Consider the following 23,639-nt stretch of genomic DNA (forward strand, 5'->3'; position numbering starts at 1 on the left):
TGGACACGGCACAGCGCTGCTTCTTGCTTCCTCGTCTTCGTGTTTCGCGCTGTTAGCTGCAATAAACTGACTTACATGTAAATTAGATTTCAACAACTATAGCACCCCCGGTACCGATGCTAGATCTAACAAAACAAGCATTCGCCTAACAGAAGCTTTCTGGGCGTACGTATCTTTTTCTTTTATTCAAAAAGTATTAAAAGTAAAAATATGACTTTTAGCAAAAGTTCTCACTTTGCTGTTCTTCTTTTCCACCCCATACAATACCTATGTATCTGTACTGTTTTTAATTTTGTTTTGGTCTGCTTACTGCAATATGTTTTACTGCAATATGCTTACTGCAACGTGCTGCCAAGGTAAGTTCTCTGCCTTATTCTTACTTTTAACTGTCGGCGTCATTTCTGATACTGTTTACTTACTTATATTCCATTTGAATTTAGTGCTATGTCAAGGCGATGCTGAGAACAAATAAATAATAATCCAGGCGTGCCTGGAGTATGCAGTAAAAAAAAAAATCTGCTTACTACTCAGCAAAATAGCGAAATTGAGCTTGCATTGTAATAACGTAAATTATTTGGAGTCACCTTAAATATATTAGCAAAGGAATTAGAGAAACATTGTTATACTTAATGCTCTGTTTTTCTCAAGAGCTTCCCAACGAGCCGTTTCACGTTATTTTCCGTAAGCGCTGAATTTTCTGTGGTCTTAGCTTAAATGTTTAATTGTCGTAGCTATCAGGGGTCACCCGCCGCGGTGGTTAAGGTGCTTGACTGCTGGCCCGAAGGTAGCAGCGGCTGCATTTCAATGGAGGCAAAATGCTAGAGGCCTGTGTGCTTATTTTTAGAACCCCAGGTGGTCTAAATTTCCGGAGCCCTCCACTACGGCATCTCTCATAATTATATCGTGGTTTCAGGACGTAAGAGAAGAAATATTTATTTATTTATTTATTTATTTATTTATTTATTTATTTATTTAGTAATACTGCCAATCCCTTCAGGGATTATTGCAGGAAGGACAGAAACTGCAAATATATAAAGGGAAAGACAAAGGAAAAATCATGCAATGTAACATAACTGTTTTTTTTCTTTTTTTTGTGCGTGTATGGTAATGTAAAGATCAATACGAAAATTCACATATGCGAAACATCTAGACACAACTGTGAAGTCTAACTGTATAATGCTGAGACATCATGTCATATCAATATAATTGCGATTATACAATCATAGTCACTCAACGCAAGCTTTACAAAACAAAAACGTTCTAATGATAGTAAGTGGAATGTGGGTATCGGGGTAAATACTAGTAGTAATATACATCACTAAGGAGAAGTGAGAAATATTTGTAGTTTTATGTTTGTGCATCATGTAAGTAATTTTAAAGTAGTGATAGAAAGGTAGTTAGGCAGGAGGTATTGGTAATAGTAGAAGGTAAGCCGTTCCACTGTCGTATGGCTAGCGGGAAGAAAGAGTATTTAAAACAATAGAAAAGGAAAGGCAGGGAAAGTTTAGGAAAACCGATTTGCTACCCTACGCATGGGAACGAGGTGGGCGAGATTTAAAGATGGAGAGGAAAGAGCGAGGGAAAGACAGTAAAACGCTACAATTATTGGGCATGCCGCCTGTGCCGTGCTTCTATACTTATTCGCCGTGTTTGATAAGGAACCGCTTTTTTATTCTACTTTGATATATTTGTTTTCCATGTTTGGGCTGCCCTGAATTCTCTTACTGCTACTTACCGCCAGGTAGTCGGAGCTAGAAGGGGCAATAGCATGAATAGTGGAGGTACCCCGAGGCGCTTTGTGCATCTGTACAATACGTCTGAAACGTTTCTGGGCTGCACATGACCTCCCATGGAAGCAAAATTCGTAAAATATTGCGCATCAGAGAGCATGTAGCTAACGAATGTTTTACGCCACCAGATAAGTAGAATATAAAAGTCATTGCCCTTTTATTGCCCTACGTAAACACGATGCGTCGTACGAGACTCGATACCAGCGTTTTTGGTGACGTGCACCTGTCCGCTGATCCGTTATTGAGAAAGCAGTAAGACGTTTAAGGGCAAGGTAGAACTCCACAGCCAGTATATATTCCACAGCCGAGTATCTTGTATCGTATCACGATACAATTTCAAGGTATCTTTTCCCAGCCCTGCGTAACAGAGCGGTTGAGTTTCCTGCACGTCGAGCGCGGTCAGCTTCGATATCGGCCTTGAAATTCGATAATGAATCTATTTCTCAAACCACGTGGAACTTTTTCTATTTCTACAAAATGAGTATCCCTTAAATTGTGACGGCCTGCAACTTTCCCATACAAACAACCGCCCTCAAGTTATCAATTAAAATGCTAATTAAAAGGCTCTTAATTTGCTACTTGAATGCCTTTTTAGCTGAGGCAAAATATTAGCGCCGTATAGTTCGTGCGTGAGAACGACTAGTGGCTGTCATACGATATGTTATTAAACCATCTGCACAGTCTAACCCCCCCCCCCCTCTATGCAGGGGCCAGGAGCATTGACATTATAGCAGCACACGTTTAGGGGCTAGTTGGAGCATCGTTTCAGAAAAAGCTAGCGTCGTCCTCTCTTTCCCTTGCGCGCTGTGTCTTTCATTTTCGCAATCTTTCCTCTTTAGAGCATTGCGATTACCGACAATGCGTACTCGTGTACCACCACATAGTTAAGTCGATGCAGCACAGTGACTTACGGCCAGCGACGAGTTGAGCACGAGGCCCGTAGTGCTGGGGTCCCCGTCGACGGCGAAGGCGAGCGTGGCCAGCACCACGGCAAGTCCGCAAGCAGAGCTGAAGGCCCGTGTGAGTCGCACGCAGCCCACGCTGGCTAGGCACAGCCGCAAGTTGGCATCCGCTAGGCGACAGAAGCGGGCTAGGAAGCGCCGTGTGGCTCCGTGTGCGCGCACCACGCTCAGCGACTCGGCCGTCTCGTTGACGTGCTGGAGGACGCGAGAGAGGTGCGCGTTCTTGGCGAACCGCGCCACGTTCACTGCGCGCGGCAGGTACCTCTGCGCAGTTGAGGACAACAACTCCGCTGTGAAAATTGCACTTTTAGAAAAGAAAACGAGCAACACTGCGCGAATCGGTTTCAGCACGGCGCTACTCGCGAGGGCGTTTGCTTTGACTACCCCGCCGTATTGGCCCGCCTGGCCGTAAACGAACCATTCCGCCCACAGGCGCTACAAGAAAGCTAGTTTTTCGCCGGTTAGGAATGAAACTCGAGCCGGCAGTGAGATGATGGAAGGTGTAATTTCTTCCGCCATAATCGAAATTTCAGATATACACATTCGAGAGGCTTCTTGCGTTGAACTCGAGAAGCGTACGTTGGGGGGCTAGTTGGTAAGACATAATTGAAAAAAATTCTAACTGCGCTAAGGACGAGACACCAGAAACGATCGCAGATCGTCCTGTCCACGACTGCGATCGTTTCTGGTGTCTCGTCCTTAGCGCAGTTAGAATTTTTTTCAATTCTTGCGTTGAACTAAGCAATGATAGCCGTTCTAATTTATGTGCGCATTTAGCACAGGAGTCTCTAATTACATGGTTTGCGACAAAGAGCTGCGCTAATAAGAAAGACAACGACGAGATTTTCTGCTCTCAGATGCCGGGCATATGTTTTATTTTATTTTTATTTTATTTATAAATACTGCGATCTTTCATTTGAAAGATCGTGGCAGGGTGGGAAAATGTTCGAAAATATGTACATACATTCAAAGGAACAATCAATGTGCAATAACTAAGTACGATGTGAATATACAGGGCTAAGGTTCAAAAAACGCTTATTGCAGTAAATTCGTAGAGTAACATAATACATAGTAACGTAATACGCATTACTGTTCAGTATCCTTTTTTTTACAATCATAGCGAAGGAGCCCAGGGAATAGTGTTTTTAAACTGCTGAGCGAAGGAGACAACTCTTATACCCCGGTCACACTGGCAAATTTAGTGTCATTTTTAGCGAATGCACTTACGCCACCAGGGGCCGAATTCACAGAGCTTTCTCTTGCCCACGCAATTTCTTAGCCAAGAATTCTCGTATCTCGAGGGATTACGATAGCAATGGTACGAATTTAACTTACTCGCCACGTTTAAGGGCAAGGAGGCAACGCGAAAGCCGATGAAACGACAAGGAAAGAAAGAAGTGCGCGCAGGTGATAGCGAGGCTCCACGCGAAGCGTCTAGCATCGAGGGTATACGATGATAGCGAATGTATTTTCGCTGCATCTCAGCTTCCAGTTCCGGGCGTCTGCTACAGCGCTTACGCGTTGCCGTGTTGCAGCAGACGTCCTGGAGTCTTGCGCCAAGCCAAGTGCTCGCGTTTCATCGATGACCATAGCTAACCAAAATTTAGTTGCTCGATGGCGTTAATAATCCGTGTGCTATCTCGTCAAGTGCAGGCAAAAAACGCTCCAGATGCACCGCATCTATAAACCACGCATAAATTGAAACATTGAAGGTTTGAAGATGTGACCGAAACGTCCCCCCCCCCCTGTTTACCACAACGAGTTTAGTTACATTTTCATGAAGCTGCGCTGCCACTCAACTAATTAGGCATGTTCGAGCACGGTATGGTGGTTGTCATTAGGGTGTTTCGTAGCTATACGTAAAATGTTGCATTTCTTACCAAGATCTCAGTACAAGACATAGGAGTGGCTTTTGAGCCTAGGGAGAACTGTACAGAAATATAAAGCAGCAGTAAGAAAGGTATCATGAGCGTAAAGCCGCAGGTTCAATTAACCGCAGCATTTTGACAGGGCCGGAACGCGAGAGCAATCGTATACGCTTAGATATGTGAACGCGTAAAACGAGGAAGATTCGTCGGGATGTTTCTACGTGTTAATGCTTTTCAGAAAACACGGTGCAGTCCCATCATCCTTTGGGAGTTTGCGTGTGCAAACATAAAAGAAGCGGCGTTAGTTGTCTACACGTGCGCCTGGATTCACAGGGCGCGCGTGCTGCGCGTTCCCACGATTAACAAACATAAAAAAAAAGAGACGGCGTTCGCGTTACTCACTAACGTCTATGGAAGCGAAAGCCATCAAAACCGAGTGAACGTGTGATTGTGCTTATATATGAGAATCGAAGCAAATTAAGTGAGTAGTGATTTGTTTAGTGAATGTTTATTAGATGTGAAGCATCTTATAGCGGAGTTCAATCCGGTGGTGGTGGTGGTGGTGTGCGGCGTGAGCACCCTTACTGCGCATGCGCAAACGCTCTCCACTTCCCCTGTCCCCCCCCTCGCCACTTCCCCTCTCCACTTCCTCCCTCCTCTCCCGCTCCCCACTTCCCCTCTCCCCTTCACTTTCTCCTCCCCTTCCCCCTCCATCTTTCCCTCTCCACTTCCCCTCTCCCATTTCCCCCCTCAGCACTCCCCCACTGAAACGCGGGCTATACATGCCGAAACACTGCTTCGCATCGCTTCATGGTCGCCTTTAGCGGGAGATGGTGTGATTTTTTTAAATGACGCTAATCGAAACAAATTGGATATTCGCTTCGTGAAAGTGACATTCATCATCATTCATCATCAGCCTGTCTACGCCCACTGCAGGGCAAAGGCCTCTCCCATGTTCCGCCAATCAACCCGGTCCTGTGCTTTCTGCTGCCACGTAATACCTGCAAACTTCTTAATCTCATCTACCCACCTAATTTTCTGTCTCCCCCTCACGCGTTTGCCATCTCTTGGAATCCAGTCAGTTACCCTTAATGACCACCGGTTATCCTGCCGACGTGCTACGTGCCCGGCCCATATCCATTTCTTCTTCTTGATTTCAACTATGATGTCATTAACCCCCGTTTGTTCCCTGACCCACTCTGCTCTCTTCCTGTCTCTTAAGGTTACACCTATCATTTTCCTTTCCATCGCTCGCTGCGTCGTCCTCAATTTAAGTTGAACCCTCTTTGTAAGTCTCCGGGTTTCTGCTCCGTAGGTAAGTACCGGTAAGATGCAGCTGTTATATACCTTCCTCTTGAGGGATAGTGGTAGATTACCATTCATGATTTGATAATGCTTGCCGAATGAGCCCCAACCCATCCTTATTCTTCTAGTTATTTCACTCTCATGGTTCGGCTCCGCGGTTACTACCTGTCCTAAGTAGACGTACTCCTTTACAACTTCCAGTGTCTCGCCACCTATCGCAAAGCGCTGTTCTCTACCAAGATTGTTCCACATTACTTTAGTTTTATACATATTAATTTTCAGACCTACTCTTCTACTTTCCGTATCCAGTTCAGTAATCATGAGCTGCAATTCGTCTCCCGCGTTACTCATCAATGCAATGTCATCAGCGAATCGTAGGTTACTGAGATACTCTCCATTGACTCTTATCCCTAGCTCTTCCCAATCTAGGGCCCTGAAAACCTCCTGTAAACACGCGGTGAATAACATTGGAGAGATCGTGTCTCCCTGCCGTACGCCCTTCTTTATTGGGATTCTGTCGCTTTCTTTATGGAGGACTATAGTGGCTGTGGATCCGCTGTAGATTTCTTCCATTATGTTTATATAGGCTTCGTCGATGCCTTGATTCCGCAGTGCCTGCATGACTGCTGATGTCTCCACCGAATCAAATGCCTTCTCGTAATCTATGAAGGCTATGTATAGGGGTTGGTTGTATTCCGCGCATTTCTCTATCATCTGATTGATAGTATGAATATGGTCTATTGTTGAGAATCCTGTACGAAATCCTGCCTGGTCCCTTGGTTGATTGAACTCCAATGTCGTATTAATTCTGTTAGCAATTACTTTTGTAAATAGCTTGTAGACAACCGACAGTAAGCTTATGGGCCTGTAATTTTTCAGGTCTTTGACGTCCCCTTTCTTATGGATCAAGATGATGTTGGCATTCTTCCAAGATTCTGGTATCTTCCCCGTCGAGAGGCACTTCGTATACAGGGTGGCCAGTTTCTCTAACATAATCTCTCCACCGTCTTTCAACAGGTCTGATGTTACCTGATCCTCACCAGCTGCTTTGCCTCTTTGCATTCCCTTTAGGGCTTTCTTTACTTCTCCTGTCAATACTGGTGGGATGTCAGATTCCTCTGCGCTATTACTCCTTCTTACGTTATCATCCTGAATGGCTCGGCTGCTGTACAGATCTCTGTAGAACTCTTCCGCTACCTCAACTATTCTATCCATATTGTTTGTGACCTTGCCTTCCTTATCCCTTAATGCATACATCTGATTTTTGCCTATGCACAGTTTTGTCTTCATAGCTTTGAGGCTTCTTCCGTTCTTTAGAGCATGCTCAATTCTCTCCATATTATACTTTCTTATGTCGGCTACTTTACGCCTATTGATTAACTTCGAAAGCTCCGCCAGCTCTATTTTGTCTGTTGCATTTGAGGCTTTCATAGCTTGACGTTTCTTAATGAGGTTTTTCGTCTCTTGGGATAGCTTACCAGTGTCCTGTCTAACAACTGTACCCCCGACTTCCACTGCACACTCCTTGATGATACTAGTCAGATTATCATTCATTGCGTCAACGCTAAGGTCGGTTTTCTTGGTTAAAGCCGCGTACCTATTCTGAAGTGAAACTCTGAATTCCTCAACTTTCCCTCTCAGAGCTAGTTCATTATTCGGCTTCCTGCGTATCAGTTTCTGCCGTTCCTTCCTCACGTCAAGTTTAATTCTAGATCTTACCATTCTATGGTCACTGCATCGGATCTTGTTAACTACTTCCACATCCTGTACAATGCCCGGGTGGCCGCACATTATGAAGTCTATTTCATTTTTAGTTTCGCCATTAGGACTCCTCCACGTCCACTTACGAGTAGCCCGTTTTCTGTAGAAGGTATTCAAGATGCGTAAATTATTGCGTTCTGCAAACTCTACTAGTAACTCCCCTCTGGCGTTTCTAGAGCCGATGCCATATTCCCCAACTGCATGATCTCGAGCCTGCTTCTTGCCTACCTTTGCATTAAAGTCGCCCATCAGTACAGTATACTGTGTCTTTACCTTACTCATTGCTGATTCTACGTCTTCGTAGAAGCGTTCAACCATTTGATCATCATGGCTGGATGTAGGCGCGTAGGCCTGTACCACCTTCATCTTGTACCTCTTATTAAACTTAATTACGATACATATCACCCTCTCATTAATGCTATAGTATTCCTCTATATTGCCAGCTATATCTTTATGAATAAGGAACCCCACTCCTAGTTCTCTTCTGTCAGCTAAGCCACGATAGCATAGGACGTGTCCGTTCTTCAGCACTGTATAAGCCTCCTGTGGCCTCCTAACCTCACTGAGCCCTATTACATCCCATTTAACACCCTCCAATTCCTCGAATAGTACAGCTAGACTCGCCTCACTATATAAAGTTCTAGCGTTATACGTAGCCAAATTCAGATTCCAATGGCGGCCTGTCCGTACCCAGAGATTCTTAGCACCCTCTGCTGCGTCGCAGGTCTGACCGCCGCCTTGGTCAGTTGCTTCGCAGCCGCTGGGGACTGAGGGCCGAGGGTTAATTGGTGTATTCATGTGGGAGGTAGTGGCCAAGTACTACACCAGGGTGGCCAATCCTGCTCTGGTGAGGGAGTGCATTGCTGGCTGTGGTCGCCAGTGAGGCTGCACCCCAGGCCTTTTTACACAATTCCATCATCACGCGGATTTTTTTTTTTAATCCGGTTGGGAATTGTCCGGCACCGGGATTCGAACCACGGACCTCTTGCATGCGAAGCTGATGCTCTACCACTACGCCATCGCTGCATCGCCATCGCTGCATCGGGGTTCTTTTACGCACACCTAAATCTTGCGCCTCTGGCATTTCCGCCTCCATCGCAAATGTGGCCGCGGCAGCTGGGACATGATCATATGACCTTCAGGTCAGCAGTCAAGTGCCATAACCACTAGACCACCGTGGCGGGTTTGTTAATTACTACAATGTTCAACTTCATCACTTCTGCAAATAGTGTCTGCCTCTGACAGAGACCTACAGCAGGAAGTAGAATTTTCCTACATGCCAAGGTTGATTTTGAAAATGCTGTTGAGATAACGAAACACCTTATCTGAGCAAAGTTAATGTACAATGCTCTGCAAATGGAATGCAATAATCAGCCCGCACAGTGGCAGCTGCTTCATCATGCCACAGGTGAGTGCTGAAACACCAGAGCTGGCTCATTCTGGTATGCGAATAAAGCAGGAGCCTTGATCACGCATTGTGACAGCATAGGCCTCCCAGGTGATTACCCAGGTGATCACTAAGCACACCTCAGTGACTGAAAAAAGCACCGGCCACCGCAAGGCCCGACTCTTGCCTTTCAATCGCCAAGCCCTGCAGACTACAGTACTACCTGCCAGAATGCGAGACACGCTAACGCCAACTGCTGCAATATAAAAAAAAAGGCAGCTAAATTCATGCAACCATGCCTTGTTTAGAGAATAGGTACTTCAATGTCAGAGAAATATTGTGCTTACAACTGGGGCAAACTGTCCACCTGGTGTCCACGCAGGCCTTGCTTCAGATTCGGCCTCCATTTTCATCCTCTTTTTGACATTAGTGACAGTCAATTAGCGATAGTTTACAAAGTGCATGGTAATATAGCCACACTTGATGGCTTTAACCTTCGAGTCACCTTACGCGAATGCATTAGGATACCGAGTTTTTTTTTCCTTTTTTTTATCGACTTTCACCGCACGCTTTGCATTAGGCGTCATTCGAGGGAAAGATAATATATATATATATATATATATATATATATATATATATATATATATATATATATATATATATATATATATATATATATATACAATGAAGTAAGTGTTACAGTGGCCAGCTCTCTTCTGAAACACTGCAGCGGTGGTCGAGTCGTTACAGCGTCCGACTACAATGCGGGAGGTACTGGGTTCGATTCGCAGTGTCGCCAAGCACCCACGTTTTTTTTTTTTATAGAAAAACAGATAGCACGGCCTGAGGTTATGTGTTGCGGTCACTCTTCAGAAGGTGGCCTTTCCGCTCTCTTCTTCCACTCCCCTTTAGACCGAAAAACGCTGCGCCATGCTCCCTCACGGATCACAGAAATAAGAGTATATATATTTTTGCTCTAACCACTACTATCGCAAGAGCGCCCAGTCCCGAAACCCAATTACGGTGTTTTCAAGAACATCAAGAGACACGCGGCGGCTAAACTGCTTGCGGCCAAGATGACTGCCTTTGTTGGGACACGTTTCCGTGCTAGTTGGGTGGGTTTAATTACACGCAGCAGCGCAAAACGACAGGGACAGAGAGAAAACACACAAACACAGTGATGTCTTTGCGTCTCCTCTCTCGGTCTCTGTCGTGTTGCGCAGCTCCGTGTAATGCCTCTGTCAGTGGTTATAAAGAACTCCAGCAGGCTATCGAGTTCTGAGGAGAGGGCAAAACAGTAGGCCTGGGAAAAGGTTACCGCAAATTCATTTGCGTCATAAAGGGCTACTCTTCCCTTGGTAAGTACATGAAAATTTTAAACGCCAGTTTATTCTTTATCACCAGCAGTTACAGTATAGATGACAGGTGGAGAGACAAAAATCCGCGCATTCAGCTTGACTAGTTTTGTGCCCTTCATAGTAATTGGCAACACGTATGACAATACGTAGAAATACCACGCACATATGTAAAGGTATGTACAGTCACGGGCGAGAGCTTTGTTATGCTGTTTGAAGTAGACTAGTCTATTGTGCATATTCGACAAACGCAATGTGTAGAAGCAATGTTACGCAGAGGAGCTGTCCTATAAACTTACTTTTGCTGGTTGGTTGCATAGTTTCCAACTTCTTGCTCAGGACTGTACGTTGTAAAATGAAACATCTTGTTTGAATGCACACATTTAATGTAAGGTTACATCATTTTTGTGCAGTAGGAAACATACTTGAGAAATGAAAATGAGATAGAAAAAGGAGAACTAGAAAGCAAGTTGCAAATTCTTATAAAAGTTACACTAAACAAAAAACGTAAGCTTCTGTTTTAAAGATACATACATACATACATACATACATACATACATACATACATACATACATACATACATACATACATACATACGTACATACATACATACATACATACATTGAGGTGTAGGTAATAGGATGAACTGCTATAAAACAGCAATGCTGATACAGTCTTGAGCACATGAGGTTTCAAGGGAGGAACTTACGAGCGAAATCTCTCACCACTCTTATGTGCCAACTCGGTCTTTCTCGAACCCACTTGGAACAATTTCGTGCATACTTTCTGCTGCTGCCCACTCACAAGCAATTTTTATACATTTCCCTGACGGCAGCCCACGACGATATATAAGAAAAGAGCCCCTGACAATGTGATGCCAAGGAGAAGCGCAATGCATCACATTTTGGTACATGTCTACAAGATGACACATAGTTTATTTACATAGTTCGGCACATTAACAACACAAGCCATGTTAGGTGACGTGGCCTGAAAAATTGGCACAGCTCGGACAAATACTGGGCAATACATAAATAAAACAATTTGCTGTTACTAAGCTCCTCGGTGCAAATAATGCTGCTGTTGACATGTCAAGACCCCATTGCTTCTGCTGAAAACACTCCTCAAAAAGGTTTCAAAGTGTGCCCATGTGCCAATTTCCCATACAGAAGTCTCTCATTCAGCTTGAAAAATTTTTAGTGCACTGCTGGGCAAGGCGTGTGATGTGAAGCTTCAGTGCCTTGCATGTATATCTTGCTGCTGGCCTCAGCTGCAATGTTTATCAGCAGAAATGTGCAGAATAACAATTTATAATGGGCCGCGACAAAGTAATTATGTTTCAGGTGCATAAAACATGGACAACAATAAAATAATTTAAGAACAATTACCTGGCACAGTTTACAGAATCTTAAATACATTTTCATGCAGCTATCACAGCTTATCTGAAATAGTAGTAATGGTTATCAGCCTTCACATTTGTTCGAAGTCGCCAGTTTCAAGATTAGCACACCAGCAGCCCTCTTCAGGCTAAGCCATTGTAAAGACGCATCAAAAAGCATAAGTAAATGCATGCTATAGTCGCCCTACAAAAAGCAATAAGTACTTTCAGCAGTAATATGAGCAAAGCTGCATGGATGATAAACTATTTGCAGTGTATACAAGTACACTATGGAGAAACCTATGGCAGCAAACACAATATAAAAAAATTTAAACTTACACAGTACATGCAGAGAGGTTGACTGTTCGAGAGGACAGACATGCGATGGGATTACATTACACAGGTGCTAAAGACTGTTCGACATACCAGGAATAGTGACGCTCCTCTTGTATCTAAATAATCCCTGGAGAAGGACTTTCCAGAGCTTATATATACATAAAATCATCTGTGCTGTACTAATGCGAGTATCGTGAACGACTATATCGACCAAGTGCAAAATTACCCGCTTCAATGGTTTTATTCTTGCACTACCAAACATGAAAACACGGTTTTGATTGCCGACCATGGCTGCTGTTTCTAATGGCAGTGAAATGCAGAGACACACATGCACTTTGATTTACATGCATGTTAAAAATTCAAGGTAGCCGAAAATAATTTGCATTACCACTAGAGTGTGCTTTACAATAATGTCAAGGTTTGGTATAATAAATGCAGAATTTCAATAATTTTGAATCCTCAAGTGCAAGGAACTGCTAAATGATGCACTGCTCAACAATTAAACTGCAGCTGTGCAGATTCTCACCATACAATTCAAACTGCTGCAGCTATCACAAGGCATTCCTTCTGTTGACGTGCACTTTGAACAGCAGGGCACACACACTGGTAGTCGCTCTCTACTTGTTGTCCTTGTGTGTTTTGTCCGAGACACACTGCACAATTACATGGCAGTGGGGCACCTGATCCCGTGACACTGCTGGAACATAGAAAAATACAGATGATTGTAACAACCATGCTATGTCTAAAAATGGACAGCTGATATGTGCTAAAAACTCTAGCTGTCGTATTTCAGAAGCCGATGACAAGTATGAAGAAATAATAAAGAACAAGAAAAAAAGTCTGAACATAGAGCCACCAACAATGAAGACTTTGAAAAATTATTTTATGATATATATGTATAACTACGATGTTCACTTTGAAGGCAACAAACTTCTGGCTAATAGTGAGACATCAGCCAATAAAGCATCTTCTATTTCGACTTTACACTAGGTGCAAGAAGCCGACCAAAAATGATTTCACTATGCTACACTATAAGAAAAAATCAAGTATTTGGGGAGTATTGCTACCCCACAACTATAACGTCATCCATCTCACGTACTTTTCTCGCGTTATAACCACGATCCCGGCGCTTCCCGGTCACGAATGACGCGCCCGTTATCAGATTGACATAGCATTCTTGATAGGAAAGTGCCAAGAGCCGGGTTTTCAAAAAAAAAAACGCGAGCAGGAAAGATTACAATTATTGTTGCGTGGCAGAAATACTCCCAAATACTCGATTTTTCTTAGAGTGTAGTCATGTACTGCTATGTTACAAGACAACAGCTATTGTTCATCACTTTAAAGTTACCTAACATAGCCACCTCACCATACAGTGTGCAGAAGCAATATTGAAGACTAGAAAACACAAAGCATTCGCGGATTATGTGTGTTTTTGTTGCTCAAAACCGTTTTTCCTAACAAAAGTATACTTTGAAAAAAAAATGCACTTGATTAAGAGAAATGATCGTGAGCAACAAACACACTCATAATCCACAAATGCATGTTAATGGGCCCTTATGGCTTCCACAAACACTCACCATGATTATAATTGCTGTCGATGCCATGCCGGACGGATATGCTGTGTCCTGCTCAGAACACCAAAAGTGCACTGTATGAATTGTCTTGCATGGGTGGGGGCTGCACTGCACTGCTGCTCAGCTGGGCCAGCCACGGACAGGAGGGTGAGCACCCATGGCTCTCAGGCATAGCGTGAGTCACCTTCAGAGATCAACAAGCCTCACTTCAGGTCACATACGATTTGGAGAAATAACCATGCCACTATATAATTGTGCTGAGAACATGTACGGCGGAAATACAACGTGCTACAACATTAAAAAAAGATTAGCTATAGCAGGTAAAATGCGCATTTACTGCTCCCGTGTTGCCTGAGGCTTGCAATAGAGCTCTTCCTCCCTGCATGTTGAGAATAGCCAGGCGATTTTCACCTACTTGCTATTTCCATGCATAGCACATGAAACGCTGAGCGAGTAACAAGCACAAGAGCTCAACAAGCAATAAAAGTATTAGTGCTATTTCAAAAGCACAACTTTCTAGTCTCACATGTATGGAGTAAAATTCATAAGCTGCAGACTTTACACTTTCGACATTGTCAATTCTATCATAGCTTGCTTCTTAAGTGTCCAATTACCATCGCTGTGTGAAAATAATACAAGCATCCACTGTAGTAACAATGTTTGTGTTGTGAAGGTGGGTACATTAACCAGTGTTTACTGTGCCATCTGTACTTAAAAAAAACTAACCTAGCAACCAGCCGTTAGGCAGGTTTCTGCCCTTGAAGCTCCCAGGCAGAGCACAGTCCATCCAGATGAGGCTGCCATGAGTGCTTCCAGGCCCCTTTGAGGTCGGCTGGATGATGACAACCCCACCGTTGCAAAAGACTTGTACATTAAGGGAGCACAAGTCCTTCCTATTTCTGTACAGGTGCTCCAAGTCAAAAGACGGCTTGATTTGCCAGTGCTTGCAATCGATGGATCCCAGGCCCTTACGAAAGTTTGTGATCTGTGAAGAGGCCAAAAACGATATATTTAAAAAACCCTCATTGAAAGCGCTCTTAATACATATTTGGCAGTAACACAAAAACTATCACTCAGTCAAAGCTATCATATGCTATATTCAATTTGAAACGAACTGAAGCCCCATGCAAGCTTTACATAGATATAGATGTCCCGGTAAAGCATAGTGCTGCCACAGCGGTAATCTTCTATACAAGTAATTTTGCAATATAAAAGGAATTCCTGAAAAAGTGCTACATGGCTCTTCGAAAACGAAGTCGCATCAAATATTTTTCTCTCAACTGTCAAGCGTGGTAAACAGATAGATAGGCTCCTCTTAATATTCAGATGAAAGCCTGGTTAAGCCAAATCATAAAAACTGCTGGTGTACTTCCTCATATTGCAATATATGTATATTGGCCATATATACGTACATACAAAGCGATAGTAGTACATTTTTCGTACTGGAACTTAACATGGGGTGACATTACAACTGCTGGGATGAAAAACTTACAAACGTACGTTATAGCACTACACGAATAGCAAAGAAATTAGTTGCGCAAGTTCAACTCACCGATGGCACAACGATATTAGCAGCCGTCAGCGTCATCGGGAATCGAATGTGCTCTGCAGCCACAGGCAAAAGACGTCTGTGGACTGGAAGCTGCCGCTGACGTAGAAATGCAAGGCTAGCAAGACGAGTACGTCCACTGGTGAAGCGTGAGAAATCGCCGTAGGCCGCTGTAGTCAAGGCTCCAGTGCCGTGCAAAACGACAGGACAGATGGACTCGAAAACCTGAACTTAGCAGGTGCTGGTCTACGAATTCATCCAAGGCAAGGCACCAGTGAGAAGTGTGTTCTGTCTGGAGTGAAGTGTGACGTCCACGTGCCTTCGCTTCCAGGTACAAGTCCAAGTTTTCACCGGAGAACAGTCAAGGCGCACTGCCATAGCAGCCACATCTACAGCAGAATGTCTCGGCGCGCGACTTCGGCTCCACACGTTATGACGTTCGCATTACGGTTATCACAAAAAGGAGAAGCAACGAGTTTAAAAAGGAAACGCCAAGCCCAGCGCCAAATCCTTAAAGCCCTCATAAAGCACCATCACAACTTCGTAGGGCAAAACACGGTTATAAACGCTTTTAATCTTCTGTCACATGGGCACAGCCCCTTCACAAGTCTTGGAAATGTCAACACAGCACCACTGTTCAGAACGCACACCGTTTCACTCTCGAACACTGCATTTGCCTGGACTGCTCACAAGAAAATAGAAGCGCACGGGCTAACCAGCGGCGAGGCAAGAGCCAAATACAGAGCGCAGTTTATGCGTTACCGTAAGAGCACGGAATCACTCAAGCAACGTGCCAAAATGCACTGCACCTTAATGAGACACAGGGAAGCGAAGCAAACGAACTGTTACCGACACTCAAACACACATTGCAGGCTCCTCCAGTGCCAGTTACCGTCGGTACACCGGCGCCGATCCCCGCTTCATAAACACACCGAGGCACAGGCTTCGCTACGCTTCACTGCACACCAAGAGACACTGCCGTCGGTCTTCACACGGCTTGCGCGCACCGAAAAAGCAGCGGTATTCACAGCACATCCAGTCGAACGCTGAAGGAACTCAAGCGTTTGCGAAAATCGGCACCGACACACACAGTTTACGGCGCCATGTTGTTTTCGCGAACTGCGCAGCAGGGGCAAGCGCTAAGAGAGCTCACAAAAAGCTCTTGCGCGTTTTTCACGTCGAGATAAAAATTCCTCTTATGTGCGAGGGGGAAGATATGACGAACACGACAGGAGCGCGCGATGAAAGAAGTGTTTTGTCAACGTCATAAGATGACCTGATGTAGAGAGTACTGCTTCCCAACCAATCACAAGCTGCGCCTCTCGCCCAAGCCGTCGTCTGCTTGCGTTTGTCGTCTGCTACGATAGAAGCCTGCAGTGGGGGTTTCGCCTTGGCTACGCGATGATTTCCAGGTCAAGCTGACGCTTCTGAGCACAAAATACACATATGAGTGGGTGAAGCCAGCTTCATATGATATTCTCACGCCAAGTTAAATGGCAGTTAGTAATCAAAGGAACATGAATTCGGCAAAGGTTTGTTTATACTCGCGAATCGTGAGCATTTGCACATATTTACGATGTCATTTCAAATTACTGAAGCAATTTCTTTCTGACTGCTTTCGATATAAGCGCGTTCCGTTTCGTTTTCCAAACAGTGAAGGTCGAAAAGCTCGATTTGTTTGTGGTTTCATGCATAATCACGAACATCTATTATATGCTGTGATTTGCATTGTACGAGCCCGCTGTGGATAGGCCCAAAGTGCATAGCGACAGTTGCATTTCGAAGATCGTGCCTATTGGATAGTTAAAGCCAATCCAACTAGACATGTTGTGGAATCATATAATAGGCTCTAATAACGGCTAACTGAAATGCTCCGCTCAATTTTATTTCCAAGAGCATGCAGCTGATGTGCTCCTGTGAAACCTCTTTGGTGGTAATTTCGACCAATGCTGCGTACATCATCATACGCTGGACATCTCATTGGAGGAAGTAGGACGCAACACAACAACATAACAAAAAAATGTTGACCAAATACCGCGCCGCTTTCGACTTCATTGACCATTCATGTAGATCTTTGGGTTTTAATCCAATCACAAGCCTTTTCATCCATAATTTTTCGCCATTGACACCCAATAGGCTTCTTTAATTACTGCGACTCCCAGCTCATTGGACGACTGCGAGTGTCAATACTGTCCATAGCGTACAAGCAAAACGACACACGAAACTCAAAGCGCCGAAATAAATTAAAACATACCAGCAATCACCAAGCAGCCTTACATGGCCGTGAATTAGCTCAAAATCAGCCACGGAATCCGGACACCCGCCGCAGTTGCATTTTCTAAACAGCCATATTGTTCGTAAGAGTGGTCCGGACCACTCTTGGGATTTCCTCGTAGCCACGCTGTTTCTGCGCAGTTTTTTTGCTTCGTGAATCCACTTACGAGCCTTTTTCAGTGACGTCACCAAATATAGCAACTGCATCACCATCGCTGGCATGTTCCTTGGCAGTCGCAGCGCGCTTTACCGCAGCGGCCGATGTGATAACGATGGCCTCTTACGACGTTTTTTTCGCTTCGTGAATCGACTTACGCGACAAAATTTCTCTTACGCGACAATTTGCTCGTAAGTGAGCTTTGTGAATTCGGCCCCAGAATGTCACTTTGGCGGCGCGCTGCTACGCGAGAAAGGGAAGTGCACTTTGGAAATGATGGCAATGGCGATGGTTAACTAAGTAGAACAGCAGATATTTGTTATTCCAGGCAATGTTTCTTAAGAAGTAATGTATTATAGCTATAAGCAGCCTTTAAAATAAACTTTAGGTAGAAACGCGGCGGATGCGGCCATTGCACGGCGTGTGCTCGGCATGCCCCTGGCGGCCGTGGCTGTAAACTGCCTGAGAACGAGAATAGCAAAGTAGTTTTTTGTGGTATAGTATGCTTTAATGCATAACAGTATTCCTAATAACGAAAACGATAGTTTAAAAAATACTGTGAACTCAACATCGGTAATAACTTACTTGTTCTCGAGCCACTGCTACCGAGACTACACACTCCGTGTCGGCGAAGTGAGGTTGGCGAACGCACTCGCCGGCAAGTGCGCTTTGCAGCGAGTGTCACTAAGCATTCCCGTGTGACAGCGTGTGAAAGACACTAGCGGCGAAGTGCACTCCCTCAAAGTGCACTTAAGTTGCCCTGTGTGACAGGGGTATTAGAGCGCTTTTGGCGGTGGACTTGTCTCCCACTGTCGCACACAAGCAGGCAAAGCAAGCGAAAGGCAAAAGCGGTTTCCCTCGAAGGAAGCCAGGTAAGTAATTTTGGAAGCATAAAAATTATTATTAAATATGTCCGTACATGTTAATAAGAGTGTTAGCAAAATAACTATAAAAGTCTCGCGCCACCCATAAATTATTGAATTATCGCTTCGATTCCGTAACTGACACCATAAACATCCTAAATTTGGAATGTACGAAAGTAGGGGAATTTTCTGTATTATACACAACTAATGAAACCGACAGACAAGGAAAGCACAGGGAGCATTATTAGTGGTTTCTTAACAGTAGTGCAATGATTCCCACTTAAATTGAACAAAGAAATTGAAGCGGACGAAAAATAGCCCTTTCCCTTGGTGCGATCCGAACCCACAACCTTCAAATTACGCGTATTCGAGTATTGATTGGTCAATCGCCACCTCGGGCGAAGATCACGTGCCCTGCGACGCCTTCTGGCAAAAAAGAGACTCCGCCTGGGCTACGGCTGGCGCTGACGAACACTCCGACGTATTAAGCACGCATAAGTACCATACAAAAAAGTAGACGGGGGAGCACTCTCCATTGTAGCTCAAATGGTAGAGCATCCGACGTGCAATTCGAAGGTTGTGGGATCGGATCCCACCGACGGGAAGGGTGTTGTCCACTTTTATTTCTTTCAATTAAAGTGCAAATCATTAGAATACATTAAGAAACCACAAATAATGTCCCCTATGCTTTCCTTGTGTGTCGGTTCTATTAGTTGTGTACACGGTGTAAGAAAAATAATTTAGGTGTGGACACTCCGCCCGACGGCGCGTCCACATAATGTTCGCCTCTTTCCTCCTCTCGGCCCCCATGTCACAGCGCCTCCCACGAAACCGCGGCCGGCGCATGTACTATAGAAGACGAGCTGCGTGCGTAGCGTCCGTAACGGCGTTCCGCACGTGAGAAGTCAGCGAGCAGAAAGACTGCTCACGCGCTCTAAGCAAGACGCCGCGCTTTTACGTACGCAACGCTGTTAGGGACGCTATGTGCGTCGAGTGCGCCGTTTAGACCGTGGCCGTATGAAAACTCGCCGTTCAGTTGCTCTATCCTCCTCCGCGTGCACGGTTAAAAAAAATGCAATGAGGTGGAAAAAAATGAAGAAAAACGCGCGTTCGCCTCGTCGCAATAGGTTTCTTAAGCCCCCATGTCGCAGCGCCCCCCACAAAACTGCGGCCGGCGCATGTATTAAAGGCGAACATTATCTGGACGCGCTCTCCTTCGCGGCGGTCGGAGAGTGTCCACACCTAAATTATTTTTCTTACACCGTGGTTGTGTATAAATTCAGAATGCAATATTTCTTCTAAAGTTTTACATTGTTGGACAGAATATGAACTAGATGCGCAGTTTACACGCAGAACTGCGAAATGCCGTATTATATGCTACGGCAGGAACAAACTGTAGGCACGGTACTAAATGAATTACATGATTCGTATGCCCTTCCGGAAGCTTTCGCTATCGTCAGTATAAGACAGAGGAAACACACGGCAATAAACACCGCAGTTAACAACAGACGACACACGCAAACGTTGGCGGGTTGGTGCCGATTGGTACTTTAATCCTACAGGGTGTCCTGGCTATCACGAACAAGATTTCTTTGTAAAGTGGAATCACATTACGTTTAGAAAGCCGAACATACCAAGCTAACGAACCGGCCGCCAGCGCACCATGAGCGTGGCATGTAAATCAAGCCCTACACGACATGCATGTCATGATTTTCATGTTACCACCGGTCATTTATTTCGTCATACAGTCACGTCACGAAATACAAATTTTGGGATATACCAAGCTAGCGAAACGGCCGCGAGCGCACCATGAGCTTGGCATGTAAATTATGCTGTACAAGAAATGCCTCTCATGATTGTCATGTTAACTGCTGTCTTATGTTCATCGTACAGTCACGTCACGCAATACCAATTTTGGTGTATATCAAGCTAGCGCAACGGCCATGAGCGCAATATGAGCATAACATGTAAGTCATGTTGTACATGACGTGCATATATGATGATTTTCATGTTACCACCTGTGGTTTATTTTCTTCATACAATCACGTCACGCAATACCAAATGTGGTGGATGTCCAGATAGCGAAACGGCCGCAAGCGCACCATGAGCGGGGCATGTATGGCGGGGCATGAGCATGGCGTACATGACATACGTGTCATGATTTTCATGCTGGCGCCTGTCATTTATGTTTGCCGCACAGAAATGTCCCGTCGTAGCAACTTTGGTATATATCCATTTAATTAAACGGTCGGGAGCGCCTCGAGACCATGCCATGTAGATCATGCTGTACATGACATGCGCGTCATGATTTGTACGATAGGACCTGTCCCTTATGTTAGTCATACACTCTTGTCACGCCATACTAATAACGACCCCAGGAGCACCAAGACTGTGGCATGTAAATGATGCTGTTCATGACATGCATGTCATGATTATCATATTATGACCTGTCGTTTGTGTTCGCCATACAGCCATGTTGTGCCATACCAATTTTTGTATACATCCGATTAACGAAAGGGCTAGAAAAGCACAAAGTCATAGGCAGCTAGACAGTTAGACACGCTCAAAGTCACAGAAGTTCACTAAGAAATGCTTCGCATTTAAAAGCCTGCGCCTTCTGAGGGAAAGCCAACATCTCAGGACGTTTTACACTGCCCGAGGTTCTATATATCAGGTGTTCCGGCTTTTAGATGCGACGCATCTCTTGCTCGGGGCTATGTAAGGCGGCGTGGTAATCCGCACGCGCCGTGGTAGTCCGCGCTCACACTACACATGCGCGCCTCTCCTCCTTCCCTCTCTCTGACAGCTGCGCGTTACTCTCTCCACTTCTCTACCAGCACCTGCTTGCGCTTCTCCTGCGTTCTCGCTTTTGCTTTCGCGGCGCATGCCCTACACTCTGCGCTACTCTCCTCCTCTAAGCGGTTAGAGCGCAGCGCGCGTTCAGCGCAGCGCCTTGCTTTGGTTGACTCCGCTTGACTCCATTGGGGCTTCCGATGAAGTGTGATGGAAGCAAGAGTCCCGTCAGTGAGTGGGCTGACGCAAGCACGCGTCAGCATCAGCCCAATTGCGGCCACTCAAGACAAAGCTGCGAAGCAAAGGGCACGCGAATAACACCGTTAATAACGACCCGAGGTCGGTAGCATGCCCAACGAACGCCAATGGAACGCGATCGTGCAAGTGCTCCGGCTTCGCATCGCCTCATGGTCCCCTTTAGCGGGAGATGGTGTAATTTTTTGTTTGTTTTTCGCTGAAGCCGTAGATTTTCCTACACGTGGAAGTTAAAATGTTTCCGTGCTCGAAAGTAGTTTGATGTAAAGAATAATTCGATTTTCCCGAGGTCGATATAATCGGGTTTCACTGCACACGCGCTCGCGTGATTTTGGATGAGCTTGAGAGTCATATTCAACAACAAGCTGTTTCCCGGGTTTATACCTGGAGGAGTAGAGCTATGACTCTGAAACTGACAGCTTTCCGAAGTAGTAGCGGTAAGTGATGTGGCGGCTGTAGTTCCAATTTCCAAGTCGTTACCATCGAGGGTACTTATGTCTTCGAAATCACTCGGCCTTTTATGCATACCACGCTTACTTGCACAAAAGCTTGGTAAGGAGGGACCTGTAGAACCGGCCAGACTTCGTGAATTAGGTTTTTACGAAAGCCGACGAGTCATCTGACTGTTTGAGGTTTGAGCAATATCATGCAAGGGAGTAAGCAAGCTCCTTCAGGAAAGTCCTGGTAAGCTTGTACAATACACACTATTGGTATGGCTACAATCGACGCTGGGTAAAGCGCACTCGTCACCAGTGCCAGTGTTTGTTCAATGCATAATTCGCAATTAACGCCAGCGCTACGTTGGCCACATCTCTTTCGATCAGACACCGACTGACAGTGCTAAAGTAGTGGTGGACGACTTTCTCAGTGAAGTCTAAGTCTCAAATTTTTCACGGCGGTGGTATCAGCAAGAGATGTGCCAGTACACAACCGCTGACAAGCACGACACGGGATGGATGAGACCTTTAATTCCCAGGGAGACACAAGCCTGTAAATTGGCTGGCTAGGGCTTCATGACCTCGCCACTCGACTTCTTTCGTTGGGCAGATGTGAAAGGCGGTGCTTACATGATCCAGACCACGACATAAGATGAGCGGTAACGGTTGTGCAGGGGGCTGGATATATATATATATATATATATATATATATATATATATATATATATATATATGTATGCGTGCGTGTGTGTGTGTGTGTGTGTGTGTGTGTGTGTAGAGAGAGAGAGAGAGAGAGAGAGAGAGAGAACTTACTTCGCACCCAATTTGATGCGATTCTTCATATACAGAGATAACATTTGGATAGTAGTGTTCAATAACACTACAGAAAAAGTAGAGACAGTTCTACGTAGCATACACTGGGACAACCATACATATACGTGCCCTGCGTGTAATAGTATTGCAAGCAACACGTTTTATACATCATCCGCACAATTTCATGCTTGAAGAAAACTTCAGCGCAAACCAGGACGAACCACAAAGAATAAATGAGACAAGCACAGCGCCAGTGCTTGTCTCATCGAGAACGTCTAGAAGCTGCTCACTAATAATTGCGTTTTATTGCGATAGTAATTATATGGAGAGTCTCGGCTGGAAAATGTCCGCCCCCGTCGCCGTCATTCACCGTATATGTATAAGTATGTATATATATAGAAATGCCACAAAGAAAAATAATTAAGAAATTCTTTCCGACGCGCGGAATCGAACGGGCGACCTCTCGCTTTGCAGCCCGCCGCGTTAGACGTTAGGCCACGACAGCACCGTCTCTCAGCCTGCTAACGGCGAGCTATTTATATACACCATGCAATTCAGCATGCTTTCTTAGTGGCCACATAGATGGCGCGACGTGCGCGCGTGTTGCGCGCTTTAAAGATCGTGGCCCCGCCCCTGCGAACGCCGTTGCTGTTCGCTCTACAGGGCTGGATGAGACCTTGGCTGGATGAGAACAACTGTGACAATTAGTTCGCGCTCGTCTTGTGTGTACCTGTTTGTTTGTTTCGTGCGTCCTGCTTTATGTTTGAGCAGTGCGCTTCAAGTG

General features: G+C 45.0%; 1 protein-coding gene across 1 annotated transcript in view; it reads right to left on the bottom strand.

The window, feature by feature from the left end:
* LOC119406727 (ATP-binding cassette sub-family C member 3-like) overlaps window positions 1–23,639 on the bottom strand; it is a 122,767-nt gene that overhangs the window by 63,502 nt on the left and 35,626 nt on the right. Inside the window, exon 4 of the mRNA XM_037673460.2 lies at window positions 2,702–3,016. Coding sequence (XP_037529388.2) covers window positions 2,702–3,016 — 315 coding nt within the window. The remainder of the gene's footprint in view (window positions 1–2,701; window positions 3,017–23,639) is intronic.

This window comes from Rhipicephalus sanguineus, chromosome 10 (genome assembly GCF_013339695.2).
Source record: "Rhipicephalus sanguineus isolate Rsan-2018 chromosome 10, BIME_Rsan_1.4, whole genome shotgun sequence".
NCBI lineage: Eukaryota > Metazoa > Arthropoda > Arachnida > Ixodida > Ixodidae > Rhipicephalus > Rhipicephalus sanguineus.